A 26,173-nucleotide genomic window follows, 5' to 3' on the forward strand; every position below is an offset into this window, starting at 1 on the left:
ATCCACTCACTTTGGTTACAATTTTTTCTGGATGGTAGTTAAACTCGGACGAACAAGCACTTTTCAAGGTTTAATCAGATTCAATCAGCTTTTACCGTACGACACTTCAGAGTTGATTTGATTCCACAATGCCGTTGATTTGGATCAGTTCGCTGAGTCGATCAAAGACCGCAACGGGCCCTAATCAAATTACTTGCATTTAAAGAGATTTGCAATGAGCATTCATTAGTAAGAAGGTTTATCCCCTTTTCCATTAAGCAGAAATAAGCACATGACAGCTTCTATTGCACGATTAGCCCAAGATTGCCTCTATTGAGGATTATTTTACCTGACACAATGCCATTTATTGGCTATTTTAACACCTAATACAGGAGAGTAACAGCTTAACTTGCACAAAGCAGCGTTCATCAGATAAAAGATTATTTTTTTTCAGCTGGACATGACTTAAAAATATGAAAGTACATATTTTATTCTAATGAACAGAAAAAAAGAAATTATCATGGGTATAAATAATGCAAAAGACTAGCTTATGTATAGAAAAACACCTGGGGGTTCCTTAATCCCTGCAGCCATTTTCTTTTTCTCCTGCAGAAATACTTGGGTAATCACACAAAAAAGCTGTAAACAGCTGACATGCAGCATCTCTCTTTGTTCCTCAGCTGAGACTGACAGCTAGAAATAGCACTACTCGAAAAGCAGAATAATATAGCTGCACATATTCTTTTGCAACGCAATCTCAAACCATTCTTTCTACAAGCTGACGTGCCTCCCACTCTTCAACAGGTAAAGGTATTATCAATGTCAAAGATTTAAAGATGCTTTTTTCTTCTTTTTTTCCTAGGATCAGTCAGATACCTTTAATTGACTTCAAAAAATAGGCAACACAAATATTGTCCAGCACATGAACTCTGATTATTATATCTCTGAATATATATATACATATATATTTACAAATCCACAGCAGGCTCATGCAGATCATGCTGACAAAGCATATATACACTTTAGCATCAGTGTCATGCTTTAAAAAAGATGCTTTCACGTGCAGCACACAAGCCTTCCCCACCATTAAATTAGAAATCCACTAGACAGGACACTAAACACCATCCATATGTACAGTTCCATCCGTCTTCGTTCATATATACAAAGGTAGCCTTCCCAATAATGCACTATTAACAGGCTTGGACCTTGAATTACTCAGGTCGAACACTTACCAGATTAGGAAGGGCAGCCAATTGAAGCTTTTTTATCTCAGTAGCAGTCACTTTGCAGGACTCCAGGGAAAGGGATCTCAGATTCTTCAAGGGTTTCAGGTGCTGCAATCCAGCATTGGTGATGCGTGAATTTGACACGTTCAGAGAAACCAATGCAGTCAGTCCTGTAATGGATGAAGTGTCAAAACAACAAAGCGAAAAGCGACAACTAGGCAAATGTTTGAGAAGAATGACATCTTAAATGCTGAAAGCAGTTAGTGGAATACCAGAGATCAATTCCAGAGTCTTATCCGTGAGGTTGCAATTTTGAGACAGGTTTAAGAATGTCAATGATGTAAGGTCTTTGATGTTTTTCACGCCAGCATCAGTTATTGACCCACCACATAACTCGAGGGACTGCAGGTTCTTGAAACCTGATTAAAGCAAAGGGAATATTTGTTGTCATATTCAAACATCTGGGAATTGAATACTCAAATGTGTTAAGCTGAACCACAGAGAGAGAGAGAGAGAGAGAGAGAGAGAGAGAGAGAGAGACCAAGTTCAATTACAAATTGGTTGCCTCTCTACATAACGTGACAATGTAGAACTGACCATCAAAATTATGATTTCTGCCTTAACACAGTCGCCCTATCACACAATTTCTTTGTCAAATCTGGAGGGTGGCCTCCTGGTCGCGTGAGCATAGAATATGCAAAACTACAGGATGCCTTTCTGGTTATAAAAGATTAGCATAAAATATGCAAAATTACAGGATGACTTATTGTTACAAAAGATTAAATTGGTGCAACCAATGATGCAGGCTTCCTAACTCTTAACAGGTTACATTAATAAGACCCTCACTTGCCCTGTTTGAGACATGAATACAAAATTTGGACAGTTGACGTCGACTTCAGAACCGGACATCAACATCCTTAAAATTTAATAAAAAGTGGTTTACTGATAGAACTTTTTTTTTAACTGCTTAACCATTTAATAGTTTGTTCCGACTTCAGACACAAAATCATTTAAATGCTTGGCAGCAAAAGTGTTAACTTAAAATTTACAAGACTATTTTATATTGCCTAGAATCCAGCAATGCCTGCATCGTTAATTTCATCGATGTTCCTCTGCTAATGCAGAATCATGTTCTTCATGTCGAGCATGAGTAAATTCAACAATGTGGCTTCAAGACAGTTCCCAGGAAACCCCAACAAGATGATTCCTCACAAGTTCTTCCCCAAAATGGGTCTTTCAAACCTATCAAGCACAACCTTGCTAGACTTTTAACCAGAATTCAAATCAGTCTTGCACATTACTGGTGATAACTGATGACATGTATGGCAAAATACTGCTAAGAAACTCTACATAATTTTTTATTCAGTGAACAAATACCAAAGCAGCAGCAGGCATGGAAACAAGCAAGCTAAGAGAAGTAACAGGATATATCTAATTTTGAGATAGCTCGAGCTTTATCCTTGAAAAAAATTTGTGCAGCATGAGCAACACACGATATGTGATTTTTGCCTCTCTAAAACTGAAAGTCCATTCCTTGCAGATTCCCACGGCATCTTTTCAACTAATTTCAATAGCTGGCAGGCTGTAAGAGTGCTACTTGATGTGGAAGCTTAGGTAATTACAATATTGAATGGCATGACTGACAATATCTAAGAAAGATGCATAGGACATAAACTAGTATCATAATGAAAAAGTATTACTCTCATATTTTTGCATGAATTTAACCAAGAAGCAGAGCTTCTGCTGAGTGATAACCACCACTGATGAGTAATGAAATGCTTTCAATTTTTAAAATCAGGTAAATATTTATATTAATTCACCTACATCGAAAGCAGTTGGTTCCAAAATCTGTGATACGAGCTCCAAAAAGATCCAGATGAGTCAATCCAGTAAGACCTGCATCACCACGTCCAAAGAAACTAAACACACTGATACATATATGTACTGAAGACCAAAACAGGTTGAAGTAATTTGTTCTGCACTACCATATATAAATAAGAGCAACTGCAAGGACAAATTAAAGTGATAACGCAGCAGAAGTAGCTAACAGCAAATATAATTTCTGACATAAACATGCTGTCTGTATCACACAAGTTGCCTATTTTTGCATACATGAATTTTACGATCTAGATGCCATAGAGATAGAATATGCTTGACCAGGTATCATTTTAATGCCTGCTTGCACTGTTTACCCAGACAACCCATGAAATCCTTAAAGGTTCACAAGAAGGGAAAAGGGAAGAAGACAAGGGATAAAATTTTTGAAGAAAGTCCAAATAAGGGTTAGACTTCTATGGTCATTAGTTACATCCTGGGGAATTGACATTTCTGGCCAGTAAGAGATATTCTTTCAGGGGCACAAACACATCATGAACAGTCAGATGATGAAAAATACTTGAGTAAAAAGAAAAACCTAAGACACATACTAAATTTCTCAACAACAAGACAGAAATGCAAAAGAAACCTAATAGAGTTAATAATCTATGCTAAGTTTGTTCAAGAACATATACCATTGGGAACAGATATAATTATCATAAGAACGAGTGACCTCACACTTGTAAGAATTATTGTGGGGTATTATTAGTTCATAAGCTGTAAAGAAAAAATTGCATTCACATGGCATGAACCAATATGCTAAACAATGAGCACAACCAAATCTCTAAGTTGTTAAAGTTATAAAAATAAGTATTACCAGAATCTTGGTGCAAACTTTTCTGTTAACATATTTGTTGAAGTTTAATAATGACCCTTTGGGATTTTTTTTTGAAGAATTTTATGAATAATTTAGAGTATTCTCCATGATTTTCCGATCATAGTTTCCCTCGTCATAAAACTAAATTCTGACTTTTCGAGCATCATCACAAATTTCCATAAGAGATGCAAGTATACTAGGAAGAAAAGAAAATCATTAGGTTCTCATGTAAGCATTTCAAGTAACCTGGATAATCCCAAAACCCACAGGCTTCTTCCAGAGGTTATATAATTGATGGTCCCGGATAAATCAGGCTCAGCCAGAAAGTCTTGTCCCTAGACTCATTCAAATTAGTGGGTAGTCCCTGCAACCTAAGTATAACTTACTTTTGGCCAACAATAAGTTGACTGAGTTCATGGTTTACCAAAAAGAATAAGATTAGCTATCTGTTGAGACAAAGTCCAAAAAAATGTGAACATGGTCCAAAACATCATAGTTCATAAATTCATTTTTAGGCCCTGCTAATACCTAAACTCGTGGAACCTTCACCACACTTTCCCCCCAAAGATATAACATTGGATCCTTCCTCCTTGCTCTTCACTGCATGATACTCAACTCATTCACTTGGTAAACACTTGGACAACTTAAAAAATTAATTCTCCACCACCGCATTCTTAGATTCGTCGTCGAATGATGCACATGTTTGTGGCTGATGACCAGAAATATCAATCAGCAGAAAACAGCATTTAGTTGACAAAACAAGCTTCAAGTATAAGTATAAACTTTGGTTACTATTAATAAATACAAGCTTACTGCTGCTGATGGATATTGTAAATATGTATGCCTGTTCACGTGGGTTCTCTTCACCACATCACACTATTACAATCTCCACATATTTTGTTAACTTCATCCACTAAAATATATGTAAAGCTTAGAAACACCAAAATAAATAAATAAATAAAAACACAAATTCAAACGTTTGCAGCAAGCAATTGTAAGAAGATGACCCAGAGAAGTAAATCCAGTTGTGATGGTTTTATCTGCACTGTGAAGTCAAAGTCTCTCCTCAGTGGATGACAAAAATGTCATCTCTGTATACAATTACAAGCCATCCAGCCAGTTAGAACAGTGCTTTCCTCCAAAGAGAACTTTAGGAATGCACAATTTCTCATTCTTTTATAACACATTATAACACAATGGTGTCAATATAGCCTATTTATAGAAAACAAGTTTAAGCTATTAAACATGGATGAGGAAACAAAGCGACGAATGCGACCATATAGCAGCTAACCTGACATGGTGGTGCTTGCAATGTTCATAAATAAACAACCGTAAGTAATTTTAAACATTGATATATATGTAAATTTTGAGAACATTGATATATATGCAAATTTTGAACCTTGATATATATGTAAATGCAGCAGTGCAGGAACTTCTAAAAAAGACATACTTGTAAGAGCTGATATGCCTGCATCTGTGATTTGGCGAGCATCCAGATTAAGTGATTTAAGGGATGTCAAACCAGACAGCTTCCTCAAACCACTATCAGTGACCAAAGTAAATGACAAATTGATACACTCCAGGTTGTGCAAACCTACAAAACAGTGACATTGAATAAGTCTTTTAATTAATAAGAACATAACTTTGATCTTTCATTTGAGAAAGCAACCCTAAAGATCCTTGCGTCTAGAATTCATACGAGCAATATGGAGTGTATATCTTGACACAACAAAGAATATGACAGGATATCAGAAGAAAACACTAAATAAATCAATCACTAATGAGAATAATAACAAAATGTTCATCCACGGTGCAAAGCCGTTGCAAAGCGCATAGTACGTACAATTCTCATATAAACAAAAGGTAATAGAATATTCTCCTCAAGTTTATCATGCATCATGTTAATGATTCATGAATCACACTTGTAGTAGTTCGTCAAAGGCAAAACAACCAGTGGACTGTGACATCATATTGATGAGGAAGAGTAACGGGGATGGGAACTTCTCAGCCAATATACTGAGCAACAAAAAGGAGAGTTGATCTCCATATGTTCTCAGCACTGGATAGTCAGAGAAAATAAGCATCCCAATTGTCACAATACATGGTAGCCATGTCAGAAGTGACCTCCATGTCAAAATGACCCATTACAACTAAATAGTCCAAGAAGGATACCAGATATAACATTATATTCAACCTTTACGTTTGAAGGCAGGACCAGAACTTGACGCTCATACTATCCAGAGACATGAGAATCACCAAAGATGCAGAAACAGTGAGAGACTAACAATATTGATGTAACTAACATGCTTAGCATTATAATACATCAAATCCCAGGAGGAGAATAAGATGGCAAGTAGGCAACCAGATAGAATGACTGATGGTTCCAAAACAATAACATGGAGTGTTAAGGACCACACCATGATGCAACGAAAACTAGCTTACTGCATGCAAAACATAGGTAAAACCTGAGCAAAAACCTATATAGCCAATAAGTGAATTGTAGCATGATTGTGAGCAATCTTGTAGAAGCTCTAAACAAAACTTGATGAATATAGTAGCCTTGCTGTCAATAATGCAAAAATGGGATCTCTAAGTATCATATAAAACCACGATAAAAGAAAACCAAAAAATAAAAGAAACTAAAAAAAGTAGAGGGCTGATGTTTGTCATCTCATAGTAGCAACGCAAATGCTACTTGACAAACTAAATGTAACAAGAATGGCATATCAAGCTTGCAGCCAAATTTGCTTGATAGAGATTCTCCTACTAAAAATGAGAAGCTAGTTTTTTGATACCATGGTTATGAAGGCAAAACCACATGCCAAAATGGATGCAAAGGGCCACAAGCATGTTGCATCTCTAGCTACTTTAGAAGTGAATTTTAAAAAAAGAAGTGTGCTTTTCAGTTTTCGTATATGATATCCATAGGAAAACAATGACTGCACTGATCAGCGATGACCTGATGGTCATCTTGGTATCACAGTCTAAAGACTCTGAACCATGCTCTTTTAAGTTCAGAGCATATGCAACAAATCCCAGGGCTTCATATCCTTGTTAACAAAACTCTAGCTTGCGTTGTAGATGACCTTCCCACTAGTGTGAGGGGAAACTACTGAAGCTATAACCATCTAAGTTAGTCTTTTTTCTTGACCTGCTTGTAGGAAATCAAATCTTGCTAGTTAGTAGACAAAGAAGTTCAAGTTTGTAAGCTACTTAATCCAATCAAAGTTATTAAAGTCTAAACCATGCTCTTTTTAAGTTCCAAGCATAAGCAACAAGCCCCAAGTAGTCTGAAGCTATAACCATCAAAGTTAGTCTTTTTTCTTGACTGGCTTGTAGGAAATGAAATCTTGCTAGTGAGTAGAAAAAGAAATTCAAGTTTGTAAAGATGGGGAAAAATAAGCTACTTAACCATAGATCCTTGCCACTGGAAACCAGATAATCTCTCGACATCTTCAAATCTTGGGGGTACAAATTGTTAGAAAAAAACATTATAACTTATATATTTTAGTGATTACCAACATAATCTAAAGGGCTAAATATCCTGGAAATGAAGATCATGAATAGGGTCATGGGAGGAGCTGGATGAATAGAATGGTCTTGATTCCTTCAATCCAAACCAGCCATCATTCAAGTACTGCATAATAACAGCAATCTTCCAGCATTTGTAGGCTCGTTCTAAATTCCCTGGCTATCATGAATAAAACCTTGAAGTCATACCAATTCCAGAGAATATTCTGATGACCAAAATGCATTTGACTATATTATGAAGTTTCTCAACAAAGGTCTTGGTGTATGAGAGAAGATCTGAAACTTATCATCAATGGAGATAAGCAGTGAATAAGTCAATGTAAAATAATAGCCCTAAGAAAACACTTGCTCAACAAGAGTTCGCAATAAGCATGAAATTAGTCAATCCATTAGTACAGGAAAGAGCATGCTTTTTAATTTAGAAAAGCACATAATAATTGTCAATAGTTCATAAAGCACACTTACATTTTTTATGTATACACTCAATATCCATAATAATGCAAGGCCAATTTATGCACTTAATGCCATGTAACCAAAATCCAACTAAATAACTTACAAAAAAAGGCCAGCAAAACCATTACATGATTTTTTCGATGATCATCACAACGAATACATAAATGTGAACATTATTTCATAAAAGCACACTAACTTTTGCATTAAAACAAAAGATGGAAGGCTAACCAGAGAGATGACGAAGTCCATTGCTTCCAACTTCTGTGTCTGACAGCTCCAAGCTTTTCAATTGCAAAAGGCCTTAAGAGGAACAAAACACAATAATGCTGATAAGGATCTCACAAGTAACAACAAAATATATTTCCACCAATATTTTACTTAACTACCTTGAAGCACGTAAGATGAACATTGATTGTGTATTTAGTTGCAAAATAGTATGAGATCCAGGGCCAACTCGATATACCTTAGATCAACCAAAGGTCTTCCCCTATAGACTGACTAATATAACAAAAGGATTTAGTGTTACCCTTCAGTTGCAGGTGGAATCTTATGATGACTAGGGGATGGGCTTCTGCTACAGTTGAGAGGTAAGGGACACAATTACAGGTGCAGTCTCAAGAAAACTTGGGCCCAGCTGTTGGCTAGGAATGAAATTTGGTTTTGAAGGTACACTACTTGCTTTCTTAACTTCAATGAGGTTTCAGATTGCGCTCCTATCTCACCTCAAAATTCAAGATATGAATAGATGAAAAAGAAAAAAGAAATGTAAGAGCATAATGATAACCCTTGACAAAGTAATTTTGAGGACTACCATTAATGAACAAGAATTAAATTATGAGAAGTCAATTTGGCAACTTGCACTCAAAGTCATCTATAATCATTGATTTTACATATTCGTACATCAAATTTGACTTAATTGGGGCCTTAAATCCATGTCAGGATAATGTACTTCAGTAACATCCTAGCAATTGATACATTTTGTACATCTCAATATATGCTCCACAATTTCATTTTTAAAGCTCCCTCGATTGTTGGAACTTGGAACTATCTCTAAAAACATGCCAAGGACTATGTAACACCTTTTTTGTTCTCACTGAAAGCATTTTGATACAATTTTTGCATCAATTATAATCAATTTTAATCAACCTTTAACATATTGAGAAAAATCGGTTCATATGCGTAACGATGGAGTTATAACCTAAAGCACGAACAAGAATGGTTGACTACAATATGTTTATTCGACCAGTGCAAGTTGTGGCAAATTATTTACATGTATAATAGCAATCAGTGGTCCCTCATTTGGTCAATTGAAAATTTTAGCAGAAATTTACAGATAAAAATAAATTTCTCGACATAGATCAATCTTGATCAGTATTTATTATAGAAATTTAGACCAATGAGTGAAATAATAAACATAAATTGCCAGCATCATATAAAAGCCTATCTGAAATATACATTGTTGGCACTAAAATCTTTTTTCACCAGTATATCTTCTACCATGAAACATTCCAAGCATCAACTGAAAGCATATCGTAGATGCAATCTTAACAACTTACCTTTTAGGTTTAACAAACCTTCATCGCCAATCTTACAAGAATCCAAGTTCAAGCTCTCCAAATTGATCAAATCTACATTCAGCAAGACTTTTTAAGAAAAGCATATGTGATAAAAAAAGGAGGTGACTCTGATATCACAAGACAATTAGAATTCTCATTGACTACTAAAAATAAAGCAGGTCTATATGTGCATGCACTTGGGTGTTTGTGGGTATCCATCTAAATGGATGTTTGTGCAAAAGAGAATATAGTTAAAATACTTCCATGTTTGAATTCAAGCATGTTGCAAAGCCAAGTTATGACCAATTCAAGCATGTAGAGAAACAAACTCAGGCAATTAAAAATTGTCTGGAAAGCCAATAGAAACCAATGCTTGTCATTGAAGAAAAGACATTCGTTTCGATTCTAAAGCAGGAATACAAAAGTTACATCATGGGTCTCAAAGGGGACAAGTTGTTGAAGCAATGAAAAGCTGGCCAAATGCACGAGGTTTCTGCTACTGCAAAGTTTGAGAAGAGTCATATATAAGCAGTCTTACCCCTGCATGCAAAGGGATTTTTTTCTGCATTTAGAACCCGTGACACCCAAGTCACAATGGAGCAACCTTACCATTGTGCCAAGGCTGACCCTCTAATGAAGAAGCAATGCAAGGAGATGGCAAATTCTTAGAAGTTGTAAAGAAAATGCTCTCCATTACCACAACGTCTATAACACCAGTACGTGTGCAGTGGAACAGTTCTACAAGGCCTATAAGCTCTCAAGATCAGTTTCCAGTGTAAAGTCAAGGAAAAAGAATTCTCTATGAACTTTGTTTCGCATGAAGTTAGTTTTCATCTCATTGATCTCAATAATTCACTAGCATATTGTAAAATGTTCGAATATTACACAGACCAATGGAAGTACCGAAAAGGCATATGAAAACCTCCGAACACCTATAAGCGAAAAGAATTAAAAAAATGTGAAGGAGGCTTACCTTTTAGATGGACCAAAGATGCGTCTGTGATGTTGTTGAACCCCAGGTTCAAGACTTTCAACCTCAAAAGCCCTTAAATGCAATAGCTAACCAAGTGAGACGCTTGACTAAATTGACTAAAACATAAGAATACACCAATACTCATACTAGGCAGGAAAGGGAAAAAGGTAAACTAATGCACATAGAATATGATAAATAATTTAGACAAATCATTGAATATTACTATGATAACAACTTATATGATATATTGAATCTACCTAAAGAACAAGAGTCATGATACATTGCCTAAAGATCCAAAGCCAATTAAATGATGATGTAGCAAATGACAAAGCTATTTTTCTTTAAGAAGTCCATATAATCCTTTGATGTAGTGGCACTATGCATAATATATCAAAACGTTCATGTAACCTTGAACTATCTCTCTCCAGCCAACATATGTAGTCAAAGAAGGCTCTTCTTGTGCATGTCAATCCACTCACCAAGTTGCATAACTAATGCAAAAGAAAAGATAATCTCGAAATTTGCTACTCTCATGTGTCATATGGAACCACCAGCACAAACCAAGGTTTTAAGTTCAGCCGAGATCAATCCATTTATGGCCAAAATTGATTGGTTTCAGATGCGACTGAACCAAAACTGTGCTTTCCAGTCAGTTTCAAATGAATAATCAATTTTGGTTGTTTTAGCCAAATTCAGCCAATAATGACCAAAATCAAAACCTGATGCTTTTTTTGAAGTTTTATTTTGGTGTTTATGTCATATTAGGGTCACTTCTTTATTTATATGGAGTACATATGCTTTACAATATCCATCTTCAATTTTTTTCTTTCTTTTTCTTCAATTAAAAGATGGTATAGGTTATAAACACAACCATTGACGAGACAAGGTTTACTAAAAAAAGTGTTAATTACTATATAAAGGCCATGTGAACAACTAAATACAATCAACCTCACAAGAATAATACCTTTTGTATAAAATAAATATCAAATTTTATAACTAGATGTATTTGATAACACGGCCAATTAAACTTAAAATCATGATAAAGAAAAAAAAAAACATATTCAGCACATTTCTGAGTTCTGAATAAAAAAAAGTGCATTAGGCATTGAAAAAGCTTTGCAATTGCCAATACATGTTTTTCGACTAACTAATGTTGAGGTAAGTGACAGTACAAAAGACAAGTACTTATGTGCAATATTAGTTTCAGCTAAAATTGTTAAAAAAAATACATGTGAAGAATCTATATAATGCAAAAGATTTTCAGACATTGTGGAATAACTTTTTCCTGCTTTGATTTATTATTCTTACATCATTTCAACTTTTAGTATTTTTCCTTGATTCTTTTTTTCCAAAACTTGGAGTGAAACTTCTAAAGCCACTGAAACTGCCGAAATTGAAATTCTACAAGCCTGGCCAGAACCGAACCAAAACTGAGTTTTCAAACATAGTGGAAATTCAAGGTTAAGAACCAAGAGAATGTTCTATCATGCAAAGCCAAATAAACACTTCAAGCATCAATATTTCTTTTGTTGGATCCTAATATTTCTTTTCCTCCAAGTCTTTTTTTTTAGCATAACATAGTAGAGGGAAAAGGCAGGATCAATTTTAAATCATGAACATCATGGAAATAGTTGAAAACCTATTTGACTGTTTGCAAGTCAAAACCTATTCATCTCCAATTATTGTAGCTGACTCAAATCCATTGTTTGTTTTTTATATATCTAGTCCAATATTCAAATAGTAGCCACAACTAAATCTTTGGATGCATATGTGGCATTTCAAATTACAAGCAGAATAACTGTAGGTCTAATTATAATAATTAAGCTGGTGCCTGGTGAGGTTTGCACAAGAACATTATGAATTAGTTCATTATGGTAATATAAGATTGCATACAGTATAAAAAAAAATTAACATATTATACCATGATAATAACACACAATACACTATTATAGAATATCAAAATAACAAAATTATTTTTTGTTATATAAACATTAACATAGCATTTATAATATCTAAATCAATTTTAATTATAATAGAACATCCAAAAAATTTTAATTTATTTTAAAATGAAATATTTAATGAGCAATCATCATGTAGCAGACTAATATATTATGTAATGTTGAGTCATGCTATTCTTTTAATTATATAAACATTATATAGCATGTTATAACATCTAAAGCATTTTTAATATGTAAATAACATCATCATTTAAGTAAAATAATATATCATAATAATACTATTCACATTTCTTTCTTAAAAATATAAAATATAATGCAAAATAATTGTATTATAATACTATCTAATATAATAATGTATAATATAATCATATGATATTATGGATCAAAGTCTTGGTTGGACCCGATCAATCCTAGGCAGCCTGAACCAGACCAATGAAAGACCACAAAGTCCTGCAGAAACTATGAGACCCAAGTCCCCTGTAAAATGAGACATCTTGGACAGTCCTGATTTGTACCAGCTAGGGACAAACTAGGTGAATGCCCAGGTCAGCTAGTACCAACCAAGATAGGGGCAGGACCCAGTGAGTGCATGTGTGAGTGAGTGAGGAGATAGGGAAGACTGAGAGAGAGAGAGAGAGAGAGAGAGAGAGAGAGAGAGAGAGACTCTTTTGTTGCTTGCGGGGCGGTTCGCACATGAGAAAGGATAAGAGAGGAGAGAAAGGTGAGGAAGGAAAGGAGAGAACAGAGAAAGGAGAGGAAGGAGAAGAAAAAATAGAAAAAAGAGAGGAAGAAGGGGAAGGAGGTGCTCGGATCCAGTCTTTTTTCCTCAGATCAGGTCTCTAGGCCAAAATCATCTTACAAACCCGATATTCTCCTCCCCCAGGACCCCACCTTTTAAACATTAATAATAAACAACAGACAACAAAAGAAACAAAAAAGTAGTAAAAAAAAAAAAAGCATCCCCATGATTCGTCGGGACACCAAGCGGCCCCAAATGTCAGGACAATACTATCTCAATCCAACCATGGAACAATAAGGGGTCTCAGAAATGCGACTATAATAACTATATTTTATAATATGTAATATTATTATATTGCATGTATCTTATATTATTTCACCCTATCATTCCAGATATATCATAAGTATTATTCAAATAACATTATGTATTATAATATATAAAATTATTAATAACCATATCATTTTTACTTTAAACATATTATAATATTATGGCCAAAGTAAGATTATTATAACCATGCCATAAAGTAATAATTGTTACCGGATCTTATTACATTATTTCATTTAGAATTACATCTCTTATTTACATCTAGCGAAACCATATTTTTCTATCCACTACAAGTGATATGACTATCATCACATGTAACATTATCCACAGATTCCAGTTAACATGATCAAATAGGCCCTTCATGCAACTACCATATATCTAGCCTCTCATTCACTCACCAGCAAGCCGCTCACAGCCATCATCAGACAGGCCGCACCGGTTGAGATTCAAAATCAGTAGTGAAATAAACCCTGTGAAAAGTGAAAGCAATGGTCATCTCACTTGCTGCACTCCAATAAAATGATATCCATAATAGCATACAATTAGAAGAGATCCAATGTGGGCAGCCTTAGAATTCTTGATTAACGAAGCAAAAGATGAGACATGTAGACAGACACTAGTAAAATAGATAAATTGCGCTAAGAAAACATGAGAAAAGACATGATTCAAATCTAAGCAACATAAAGGATTCATGATTAACTACATTCAAGGTTACAGATCCTTGAGGTAATATCTATTCTTAATTAATCCTCTACAATAGATGATAAAGAAAACGATAATGATGTAATATATATTACAAATTTTTATGATAAAATTAAGACATTTTAAAGTGAGGATTAGAAAAGCTGCAGAACATGAGATATTGCAAAGCACTTTATAATATCTTTCAAAGAGGGTAAATTAAACACAACTACATGAGTATGTCAAAAGAACCATCATAAAGTGACATCTGTATTTTGGTTTTAAAAACTTGCAGCTAGACACCCAAGTTTGTTTTTGGGGAGGAAGGAATGCGATGCAAAACCTAGGTTAGATTTTTTTTAAGACAAGAACATGAGGATGATTTAGTTTTACTGAAAAGTGGAAAATCTAGTTAATAAATATATATTTCACCTAATTTTATCAAATGAAACAAAATGAAAATAAGGACTTCTAGGGATCTGGAAATTGTTGCTGAAGGTTTTGAGTGAGAATGAGGTTCTAGGTACACAGGTTCATTCAGGCCATACTTAAGGTCGAGTGAAGGGAATGTTTAAATATATACAGCCAATAATCATACAAATCAATCATATTGTCACTTCAATCTTAATTTTCAGCACGAGAATAAAGATAAAAAGGTATAGAAACTATAAAAAAAAAAAAAGGACAACTGTCTTTTTCCTCCTTTTTTTTTTGTTTTTTTTTTTTGGGGGGGGGGGGGGGGGGTTGGGGTGGGAGGGGATTGCTGCTGGAGGTTGAGTGAGAATGAGGTTCCACGAACACAGGTTAATTCAGGCCATACTTAAAGCTGAGTGAAGGGAATGTCCAAATATATGCAGCCAATATTCATACAAATCAACCATATTGTCACTTCAGTCTGAATTTTCAGCCCTTTCATTGCACCAACTTCATCAGTTCTCCAAATTCTCTTAGCCAGCCGGCAACTCTTACAAGAGATTAGTCTGGCAACTCTTAATTAGAAAAAGAATAATGGAAATTATATTATATATTGGCTACCTCTTTTATGTCTAACCTAGCCCCCAAATTGAACATGAGAATAGCACAGTATGGGCAATAGAAGGATGGCTAGTAAGCTCAAGATCAAATGATCAGGGGTCAGCACAGTGCACTAATCACGTCATACTGTACCAATATACGCAATGACATGGAAAGACAAACCAATATGTAAAAAGAGCTGCAATAGCAAACCAAAATATGATAGTTGAGTACGATATCCCCCCCCCCCAAAAAAAAAAAAAAAAAGAAAATTTCATTCCTAAGGTCAGAGGGATCTTTTTTCTTTTCTTCCCTTAACTTCATTAGGTTTTAAAAACTTTTTCAAGACTACCTTGTTATTAGAGTTCCTCTAGCACATTCTAGGACTAATTCTTGCCAGTATTCTCCTTAGACATTCTGAGTCCTCTTGTATCAGCCACCGACATATAACACTTGATTTTTAAGGCCTTCCAAGCAATTATTCAAATCCCAAGGAATGGGGCCATCCTGGTTCTTCCATGGAACGCGAGGTGCTGCCATCCCATCCCATGCCAACAATTGGGATAGGGGATGTCCTAGGATGCGCCAAACAGGATGTTGAGATGACGGTGGGGCAGTCTCTTCCCAACACTTAGGTAGTTTCTTCCCAACACTTGGCTTGATGCCCTATCCCAACATCCGGCGGAACATCCCACCAGGACTAGAATCCTTGCTTCCAACAAGTTGATTATGGGGGTTAACATCAGGTGAAATCTGGTAGCTTGTTGGTGAAAGAGGGTAAAGATCTTACCCAAAGGTGGGTTCTTTGCTCCTCCATGGAGGAGGTTGTGAGTTCAAGATACACTACAGGACATTAAATGGTGGCTCAAAAATGAAAGGTTTGTGAAAAAGGAAAAGCACTGGTTAGATGTAATTGGGTCTAGCAATGGCGGTGCACTGGATACAAGGTAGTGGAGAAAATGCTAAAGCGCCCAGGCTCACTGGGCCTAGCCCAGTCCTAAACAACTGGTTCTCTACCATATACACAAACTACAACAAGAGGGTAAAGGCTTTTCATCAATCAACCAAGCTAAAAAGCCAAATAAAGTGTATCTGTCTACATAATTTCTCATGGGGGTTGAATCTTAAAAGTGAACAAAGATCAAGGACCTGAAATACAAGAAAAAGAGGGGGTGGACGCACCTGAAATAACCTCCAAGCAAGCAGCAGTCACTGGACAACCCTCCAAGTTCAAGTGAGAAAGCTTAGATAAACCTGCACCAAATAAACATCAGAAACAAGTTTAGACAAATTCAAAGACGGATATCTTAAAAAAAAAATTGGTAAACTGAAAAAGGCAATTCAGAAATCACAAACACCAAATTGACAGATTAGAATCAACATTTCTTCTTAGTAATATCTACCTTTCAAATGAGCAATGCCAGCATCTGTAACTCTACAGCACGACATTTGCAATTCTTTTAAGTTCATAAGACCTAAGACAAAAGTAGACATGTCAATATTCCAATAAAATTTGCTAATAACAAGAGCTTTATGCTAACAACTTTAAGAGAGAAGTGTAATCAGTTAAGTATCATCCATAGTGGAAACAAAAGAAAAATAAGACAAGTTCCTAGTGAAAAAACACCATAGCACACATTCTCTGTTACATGTAACAAGCCAAAACCTGCAAAGCAAACTTCGTCATTATATGTCAATGAGGTCTTAATCAGTAGAGGGAAAATTGGTGAAGAACTTACATTTTAATCAATTTTACAAATATCTGAATATGAGATAATAGATGGTAAGAACTAAGAAGTTATCCTACTAACAAAATTACTACATAGTTTACCAGATACACAACAGACTGAACGATCAAGTTAAATCTCACTTCTTCAAAACTATCCAATGTTCAGACATCAAATCTTAAAAGACTAAAGGCCCAGCAGAAACAGTAAAAAATTCACAACAGTTCCAATATTTTGGTTCTTGTAAAGCACCCACTCTGGTGAATATTGTATATCATAAAGCTACTCAATAAATACAATTAAAGGACTACCAACGAGCATTACACCAAACTAGGGGCAAGTATACACGCACGGTCATTACATACACAAGCTCATGCAGATGACTTTTGTATGTCAGTGGCAACATAGTAAACTTTTATAAGGCCCAGTATTTAAATAGTTACTAATTTAAGGCAACACTCAACCTTCGATAAATTCTTCTTATCCCTCTTTTCTTTGGATATTAATTCCCCTAGAAATCATAAACTAGTAAATAAATATTGCAATCATAGTATAACGAAAAAAGAAAACTAAATGGGAACTACCTGAAAGAGGCTTCATATCTACATCTGTTATACAATTGCAGTATCTGATATTAATAGACTCAAGTTTAGTTAAACCTGCAGAAGAGGAATAAATTAAGCATATGTGAAGAAGACTATAACACTGTATGATAAAGAAAATAATAACAACTTATTGCATTAGTCGAACATACAAGAATATAAAAGGAAAAACATAAGAGCAATGTAGCATATTTTCTTCTTCCAGCATACAAGTGGTATAGCATGTAAGAGACATAAGAGCAATAATGGCACCTGGCATACACAAACGCAGCACCTATAAACTTTTTAAACATTGATATATTAAAAACAAGTACTAAATCCTTTTCTCATCTTTTTTAATTTCGACATGGCTGAAGAGGCATAAATTAAGCATATGTGAAGAAGACTATAACACTGTATAACAAAGAAAATAATAACAACTTAATGGATTAGTAGACCACACAAGAATATGAAAGGAAAAACATAACAGCAATGTAGCTTATTTTCTCCTTCCAGCATGCCAGTGGTATAGCATGTACAAGACATAAGAGCAATAGTGGCACCTGGAATAGGCAAACACGGCACCTATAAACTTTTTTAACATTTATATATTAAAAAGGATACTAAATCCTTTTCTCACATTTTTAAATTTCAAAATGGCATGGCACATGTGCCGGCACAGTACATATCGTGCCATCCAGTGCCAGCATGCTCACTGACACCGACATGTGAATCTTCGCAGAGAAGTACTCAAAGGAAAAGAAATTTATGCACTCTAAAGAAATTATCAAGTATAAAAAGACATCAAGAAGATATGTTCTTCTGCCATCACCATTCTTTTTTAGAGGACAAAGTCTCATGTTAGTTTGAGGAATGTCTAGAAGACTGACACATTTGTCCTTTGCAGGAATAACAAACCTAGATTGAGATGGATGCAACTATCTAAAGGGCAACGAACCATATTGATTCCACTCCATCAAGGTTTCCCTTATAGCACAGGAGGGGTGTCTAGAGATGCTGGATGGCTGATTTGCTTCACTATTTCCTTCCATAACAGAGACCAAATCCTAGTTTTTATTGAATGCTGGCAAAAGAGTGGGGTTACTCAAGTCAATGAAATGTATGGCTTACTACCAAAAAGATGGCAGATCTTCTTGCTCATAATCATGAAGTCACGAAATGTTTGAAAACGCTTGTATGTAGTATAATCTTTCCAGTGCATTTTGTGAAAGAGAGTAACATGTCTCCTACATAAATAGATTGATTGATTGATTGAGAGTTGTCTTGTTCCATGAAGAAGTCCACCACATGGACCACATGGAGGGGGAGGGCCAGTAAGTCAACCTGGGATCTTCTCCAGGGTCAAAGCATAGTAGACTCATCCTATTCTTTCTTGACCACCAGTGGTCGTACTGCTAATGATCCATGGATACACACACATGCACATTCATGTGCAGAGATCTTGCTTGACTATGTTATGTCCACCCAATTTTAAGCAAAACATGTGCACGTGCATGAGGATGCACTACTCCATGCAGGTACATAAACTGACACCATTAGCAGCACATAAATCGATTTGAGATTCAACAATGTTTTTATTTTGGTTCAACTATGTTTCCTAGTTTCTTCATACTAAACATCAAACTGCAACATGACAACCAATAGATCTGCATTTCTACAGCAAGTCGAGAGGGAGGGAGAGGGGGGAAAAGAGAAAAGAAAAGACAACCTTTCAAAGGAATCAGACCACCATGAATCTTCAAGCATCTCTCAAGATCCAAATTTTCCAAGTTAACTAAATTGGTAAAAGCCTTCATTCCTTCTGCAGTGATAGCATTGCTCTTCTTAAAACTCAAGGCTGTCAAATTTGAAAAACCTGGAAGAAGAAACAACATGACAGTGAATATTCAAGGAGAAAGCAAATGTCGATCACAATGATGTCCAGTTATGAAAAGAAAAAATAAATAAGGAAGATTACAATAACTTCCAAATAAAAAAAGGTCAGAATTCAGAACAGTGTCAATGATCTCACTCACCGTAATTGATAAGTATACTGAAAAAAAATAAGTTAGAGTAATATTCATGTGATGATGTATCATTGTCCCATTATTTTTATACCCTTATGTTTAGAGGAAGTGATATATCTAATCTATTAGCATTGTAGAATTCTTTTAAACAAAACTCAAAAAATTGTATAAGGAAAACCTAAAATTAATTATTTAGTTGGTGTTAAATAACAAATCCAAAAAAAAAGAATATCGGGAACCTACCCCATTCAAACTAGTTCATGTAGTTTCGAAAACATTTACAGAAGTAGCACGAGAAAAGGTTGCCAAGGCCTGAGCACTTTCCTATTCTAAAAACAAGTCTAAGCAACAACAAGATACATAACGATTTTGAATTGCCAAAATAGAGCCCTGCACACATGCAGAATCAAAGATCAACAGCAAAAACAGACACCATCATCAACCTGTCTTTCTCAATGTTCATAAATAGTAGCTTGCACTACAAGTAAAGAAAATGTAAAGACTGGTACTGCCATTAATTGATGGATTAAGGCCATGAAGACCATGTAGCAAAGACAAAATTGAAAAAAAGGATAAAGATAGACAGCATAAAATATTGAGTTCTTTATCCAATACCCACTGCCAGAAAAAAGCATCGCTTGCTGAAATTAACAAAAAATTCATTACAAGCATCAGTCCATTATAGAGATACACTGCACAAAGTTCATTGAAAGAGCTCCAACTAATCAAATAACAATAACAACAATAACAATTATCACGATGACAGTGATAAGAAAACAATAATAGTAACAGCAGCAGCAGCAGCAGGTATGAGCTACTAATGATCCAGACCACTTCTAAATGTTAGTACACCCACCCAGCTATTTCCAATTAAATAAAAGAATCCAAAAAGAACAGCCTGAAAATATGGACCTTCCACAAGTAGACAGCAGATTCTTACAATAACAAAATAACCCCTTAAAAGTCAATCTAATGTAGTCTTAGGACTCTAACTTATACTTAGTTTATGTTTTTTATTGTTTCTGTGTTTTCCATCCAAAGCTATGTTTAGGCTTGGATTTTCAGTCGAGTCATATACTGGTACTGCCAAGCAAAAAGGGTCCACCTAGGTGTGATAGAAAGCCTAACCCAACTCCAAACCACCACACTTAATTGCTTGAGCCTTAGCCTTTCTTCAATGCCCACAGTCATCACTCATTTCTAGGAACGGAAGAGGATGTATGATAGTCTTGAAAATAGAATTGTTGAATGTATGAAAGAAGGGGGGAAAGAAGTTAAAAGAGAAAAAAAAAATACAACATAAATCTGCAGAAATACGCAGAAATCTGCAGAAAATAGCACAGAGAGAAAAAGAAAAAAGAAAAAAAACACTGTTCATGGAATAGTAACCTGACCCGTTACTGTTCACGAAACAGTAATCCGACCCAGTTACTATTCACAAAACAGTAACTCGGCCTATAAAAAGGAAGGACAACATCCAAAAAAAAAAAGAGAGAAGAAAAAAAATCCTAAAAAGGTGAGTGCCACCATGGGCAAAGCCCTGAGAGACCTTTTTTCTTCCACTTTCATCCTGCTTCTTGACCTATTTCTTCTTGGATCCACCTTCTTGACCCCGTCATCCTTCATCTCAATACCTTGGTGGAGCGCGACCTGAAGATTCTTATTGGATTGGAGGAACCAAACTCGCAAAGGTAATTATCCGACTAGTTCTATCACCATCTTTTGCCCAGCCCACGTTTCTTCGTCCATCTATCATTATCTCCACCCATCATCATTACCATCGTTGCCATCTATCACATACTTGAAACCCGAGTTTATTGGCAGTATTTTTTTATTGTTTTGTTGTAGTCATTTTCAGTTTGCTGCACTAGTTATATTTGATTGATTAGGCTTCATTAATAAGATATCTATCATATTTTGTTTTGCGTTCACATACCTCCAAGATGATCTTTTGGGATGATGAGTATTTACTGAAGTGTCTACTGAGTCTAATCAATCGCACCATAATTGATTATTATGAAATCAATCTACACATGTAGTAATCGATTATAGGTTACACCACAATCACTTGATTTTAAACACACAAAACCATAATTATTTTTAAAAATCGGTGCTACACTGGTTGTTGGGCTTAAATTTGAGCTCAAATATTTATCTTATAATGTGTGCCTCAAAGGTGATAGTGATTCCACATGCAAACCTTGATTTGTCTCTGTTTCTAGATATTCTTAAAGTCTATTTGAATCTTGGAGGGTTATTCCCTAGTTGGATTAAGGAAAAACAATTTGATATGTCAATTTGTCTTCTAGGGTTTCATGGCAGAACCCTTACTTTACAGTTCACATTTGATTACCTTGACCAAGATGTTAGCACCCATTCACCCAAGGCTACCATCAAACTGAGAGTCAAATGTCCAAAACCGATCCAATTATTAAATCGTATTTTGATCAATAAAAAAGTCAATACTCAACACATACAGATGGGATGAAAGTTGCAGGTTCGAGGTCAGAGTTGCACTTATTGGAACTCTCTTGACAATGCCCAAAACTTGTGAGTTTGCAATTAGAGTCATATGTCCCTTTTCTGGGATGAAAGTTGCAAGTTCAAGGTCAAAGTTGCACTGATTAGAACTCTCTTGACAATGCCCAAAACTTGTGAGTATGCTATTGGAGTTGCATATCCCTTTCTTGAAGGGTAACCACATCAAATCAGCAATTTAAGAAGACACAACCTGACTCCAATAATACGTTCCCAAAATTCTAGCTTAGGTATGCATTACAAAAATGATCATATCAGTGATGTCAACCATCCAATAATACAAAACAATGCCTACTATTATGTGTAAGCTCGATGCAAGTAATTGTCATGTCCAAACAGGTTGCATAGGATGTGGAAGTAGATGATCTGCCCTTTGTCTTTTTCCCTTTTTATCTTTATTTAGTTATATCCTGAGTCCTGACAATAATTGTGGGGCAATACAAGGCATGGGGGTGACTGTCTCGAGATTAAAGTGGCTGGCAGGCAGATCATGCATTTCTGCACAGATTTCTAAGCAACCTGTCTACATATAATAATTACTCATTCCATGTGTCAAGATAATTCAAAACAGATTAACAAATAAAAGAAAGGGCAAAATATTCATATAAGAGATCTATTATAGCAAAAAATGAAGTTGATAGCCGCAGGACACTTACCAGACAAGTGCTCAAGACCATGATCTGAAATATGGTCACAGTAATTAAATGTCAAGTCTTGTACATTGGAGCAATCTTTGAGAAGGACCAGCCCAGAATCCGTTACATCAGAATAAGAAATATCAAGGGAAAGCAAGGATTGCCCTTGGGAAGAAATTATGCCCATCCAATTGTCCTTCACTCCTGGGTACTCTCCCAAATGGATATCCTGGTTTCAGGTAAGAATTTAAGGGGGGGATATATAGGAACATGTCCCACATTGATCATACCATAGGTGCACAGAATTTGAGAGTTCACATTCACAGCTAAACATACAAAGAAAAGGCTCCTTGAAGTAACTATTGTAAGCAATTGTAGCCAACTAATTGGTACTAAATGCTATCAAAAAGCAATGCATAAGAACTGTGTAAATTTTCATTTACCCAAAACTAGTCCAGACTGCGACGCAAACTTCATAGTAAGCAGCAAGCACACCAGTGACAGCTTCTCGCAGATGTATTTTATGATGAACATGTCTTTAAAGCAGAAGATGCCTTGTTTAAAGTGATAAAAATAAATTATAAGGAGTGAATTAATTCCAGCTATTCGTAGATGCTACTTGTATAATATCAAACACCATAAATTTGCACAATATAATTCCAGCATATATGTCAAGGCTTCTCAACTCCAGATTTTGTACTCTACAAGTTATATTCAACAGAAATAATGACAAAGAAGCCTTTCACCATCAGAATGGATTTGGATACAGATTAGAAACTTACGTTAATAATCTGGATTAAAAAAACAGTTCCCTAAAGATTAAGCTCCATCTAGTTGTTACCACAATGTAACTACTATTATCAGATCACGTACGGTCATTACCATATTATTGCATATAATAGCTATATATGAATGGAATCCCTGAAAAGTTTTGGTATCAAAGGTCATCACCTGTCAGACTGAACAATTTTGTAATGATAAACAACTGCAGGAGAATGTTACCTGAAGAGCACAATCCTGAAAGGCTTTCAGAGACACATCAGTAAGGCAGCGAGATTCCACCAATTCATCGAATATCTGCTGGCTTATATCTCTGGGTAGCATGGCAAAGCTGCTATACTTGTTGATATCCTGCCATCACCCAAGAAATGAAAGAAAATAATAAGTTTTCAATGGGAGCATATTTTTAAAAGGCAAAACCAAATTGAAAAGCCATTTATGAAAACACAAAAGCAAATACCTCACGAATTTTTGCAACGCAAAGTTCCATAAGGGAGGGACACTTCCCCTGCCCTCTCCGAGCAACATCCACAACACAGCGAGGCAGCGAGAACAACAACCATTTTGAACTGCCACTTTTAGAGTACCGTCCAGAGGTTGTCCGTGTATCACTTTCGTCAACCAGGTCCCTTTTCCTTGAACAAGCTCCCCCCATGGAGGATAACTATCTCGAGAGCACTTCAGTTCACAGTACCTTATATGCCCTCCAGCTTAACAATGATACCATCCTCCAATTCCAACATCCACAGAAACCTAAAAGACCCTTGGATTGTTCCAAACAAAAATCTAAGTCAGAACAAGCTATATGTCCCTATTAAATAGATCAGAATTAATTAATGGATTCTTTATACAACTAAGATCGCCAACCTATGAGATGATCTCAGTAAAATAAGGCAAGAAATTGATTACCAAAGAATCCGTTTTTACAAGAAAAACGATCACAGAAGTAGATCCTCTCGACCAACTAAAAGTGACTTTTCGTCTGATTTCTAGCAACCGCTTACTATATGATTTCTTTTAAAAAAACAAGATAACCAAAACTGTGATTAGGCTTTTTGGTGATTTCATCAGTAAAATAAGGCAAGAATTTACTAAAAAAAAAGAATCATAGCATCCATCGAAAACCAACATTTACTAGATAAACAACCAAAAAAGTATTTTTTACGACAAATCAAAAGCAACTTCCATGTTTAATCGCCTTCAGATCAGCATCCACCGAAAATCGTACAAAAAGAAAGAAAGAAAAATCCAAACCCAAAGATCAAACACCTAAAAGACATCCATCAAAAGTTTCATTCAGTTGCCTCTTCCAACATCATCTCCGAAACCGCAATCTCCGGTTCGATAACTCAACAAAAGCCATCAAAAACAGCAAAAAAACAAAAAAAGAAAAAGTCCGACGCATTTAGAGTTCCAATTTACAAAATACTACGTCAAATCACGCGGAAATCCCACCGATCGGACGATCGGAACCCAAATTCTTACCTAAAAGGAGAAAAAGAAGAAGAAAAAGCCGCCCAACAATTAGGGTTTAGGGTGGGGAGGGAGAGAGAGAGAGAGTGGAGAAGGGAGCGGACAGAGAAGGGGGCAGGTGCGAGACTGAAGCGGCACGGAAGAGATTGAGAAGGGGGGAGATAGGTGGAGCGAGGCGGGGAGCTGATGACCTCCGAAGCTACCGATCTCCGCCACGTGTCAACTTGGAGGCGCGGAGCACCGCGCTTCGGAGGCGGGAGATAAGAAGGAGGCCAGTCCCCCTCCGCTGTTCCTCCCAAACATCGCACAGTCATTATACCTTGCATGGCCGTTTTCCATTGGAGAAACAACTGGGTCCCATCGTTCTGCCATCGTCAGTTCCCCCTAAGTCCCAGTTGGCCCCACTGCCTGCGCCTATTTGAATAAGACACGTCATTCACGGACGGTGTGCTTTGTACAGTAGAAAACAGCTGTGGCCGAACTGAGTGGCGGAGACGAGGCGCGCGGTGGGTCCGGTTTGTGCGTCCCTTTTTCTGATATAGGGCGGAAGGTATTTCTCTTGGACGCTTGCTCACGCTAGGCCCTTTTATGTCCCCCGGAAAAGAATTGGGTCCGGAAATAAAAAATAAAAAATAGTAACATATTTGGAATTATATCTATTTTTATTTTCCTTGTACAAAGTTATATCTATTTTTATTTGATTGAATCTTTTTGAGTAATAAATTTATTTTTGAAAAAAAATTTAACGATATTTTTTGTCCATGAAAAGATCCGTGAACCCCACTCAACTTGCGTGTTTTTAAGTACCTTTTCCATCATTTAATCCTATCCACTTTCTTCTAGTTCCAGTGCTCCCGTGGAACTTTGGTTAACAAGTTCCACTAATACGACAAAGGAAGGGATACTCTGTGGAAATCGAGATAAGTCGTGTCGGAGTAGGTTTAGAAAGCGATGAGAGAGGGATAGTTTATCTGACACTATGGTGATGACTCACTTGACGTATTCTCATGAAAATTGGTAAATTTCAAGAGACTGGATTCTAAAAATCCCAATGTTGTACCTGATCGCATGGAGACAGATTAAATCGGCCACGGTGCGCGTGGCGCGATTAGAACTCGCTTGGTTAAAAAAAAAAATCACACTTAAATTTTTTTTAAAAATAATTTTTAAAAATATAATATCTATAAAATATTTTTTAATATTTAAAAAAATAATATATTCTATGTTTGGTTGAGCATCTACTTTTTTTAATATTATCTTAATTCTTAAATACCTATTATATTTTT

General features: G+C 35.8%; 1 protein-coding gene and 1 long non-coding RNA gene across 4 annotated transcripts; both read right to left on the minus strand.

Moving 5' to 3' along the window:
* Positions 1-890: 890 nt before the first annotated feature.
* LOC103715884 (F-box/LRR-repeat protein 14) lies at positions 891-25,046 on the minus strand. 3 transcript variants are annotated; one of them, XM_008803668.4, is made up of 16 exons: positions 24,900-25,046; positions 23,875-24,167; positions 23,637-23,765; positions 22,656-22,863; positions 19,164-19,310; positions 17,438-17,512; positions 16,530-16,601; positions 16,309-16,380; positions 13,830-13,901; positions 10,411-10,482; positions 9,438-9,509; positions 8,110-8,181; positions 5,348-5,491; positions 3,030-3,101; positions 1,478-1,624; positions 891-1,375 (listed from the first exon to the last, which is right to left on the minus strand). In XM_008803668.4, the coding sequence occupies exons 2-16, from the start codon at positions 24,067-24,069 to the stop codon at positions 1,191-1,193; spliced, it is 1,734 nt and encodes a 577-aa protein (XP_008801890.2). In that variant the 5' UTR covers positions 24,070-24,167; positions 24,900-25,046; the 3' UTR covers positions 891-1,190. The 3 variants fall into 3 exon arrangements, with proteins under 3 accessions (XP_008801890.2, XP_008801889.2, XP_008801891.2); XM_008803667.4 differs by having other exon boundaries at positions 23,875-24,177; positions 24,900-25,037; XM_008803669.4 differs by lacking the exons at positions 891-1,375; positions 1,478-1,624 and adding an exon at positions 2,144-2,470 and having other exon boundaries at positions 23,875-24,177; positions 24,900-25,038.
* Positions 3,949-5,339, minus strand: LOC113463302. The gene is made up of 2 exons (XR_003387326.2): positions 4,711-5,339; positions 3,949-4,606 (listed from the first exon to the last, which is right to left on the minus strand). It is a non-coding gene; the product is annotated as an uncharacterized LOC113463302 (long non-coding RNA).
* Positions 25,047-26,173: the final 1,127 nt, after the last annotated feature.

This window comes from Phoenix dactylifera, chromosome 1, assembly GCF_009389715.1.
Source record: "Phoenix dactylifera cultivar Barhee BC4 chromosome 1, palm_55x_up_171113_PBpolish2nd_filt_p, whole genome shotgun sequence".
NCBI classification, from domain to species: Eukaryota; Viridiplantae; Streptophyta; class Magnoliopsida; order Arecales; family Arecaceae; genus Phoenix; species Phoenix dactylifera.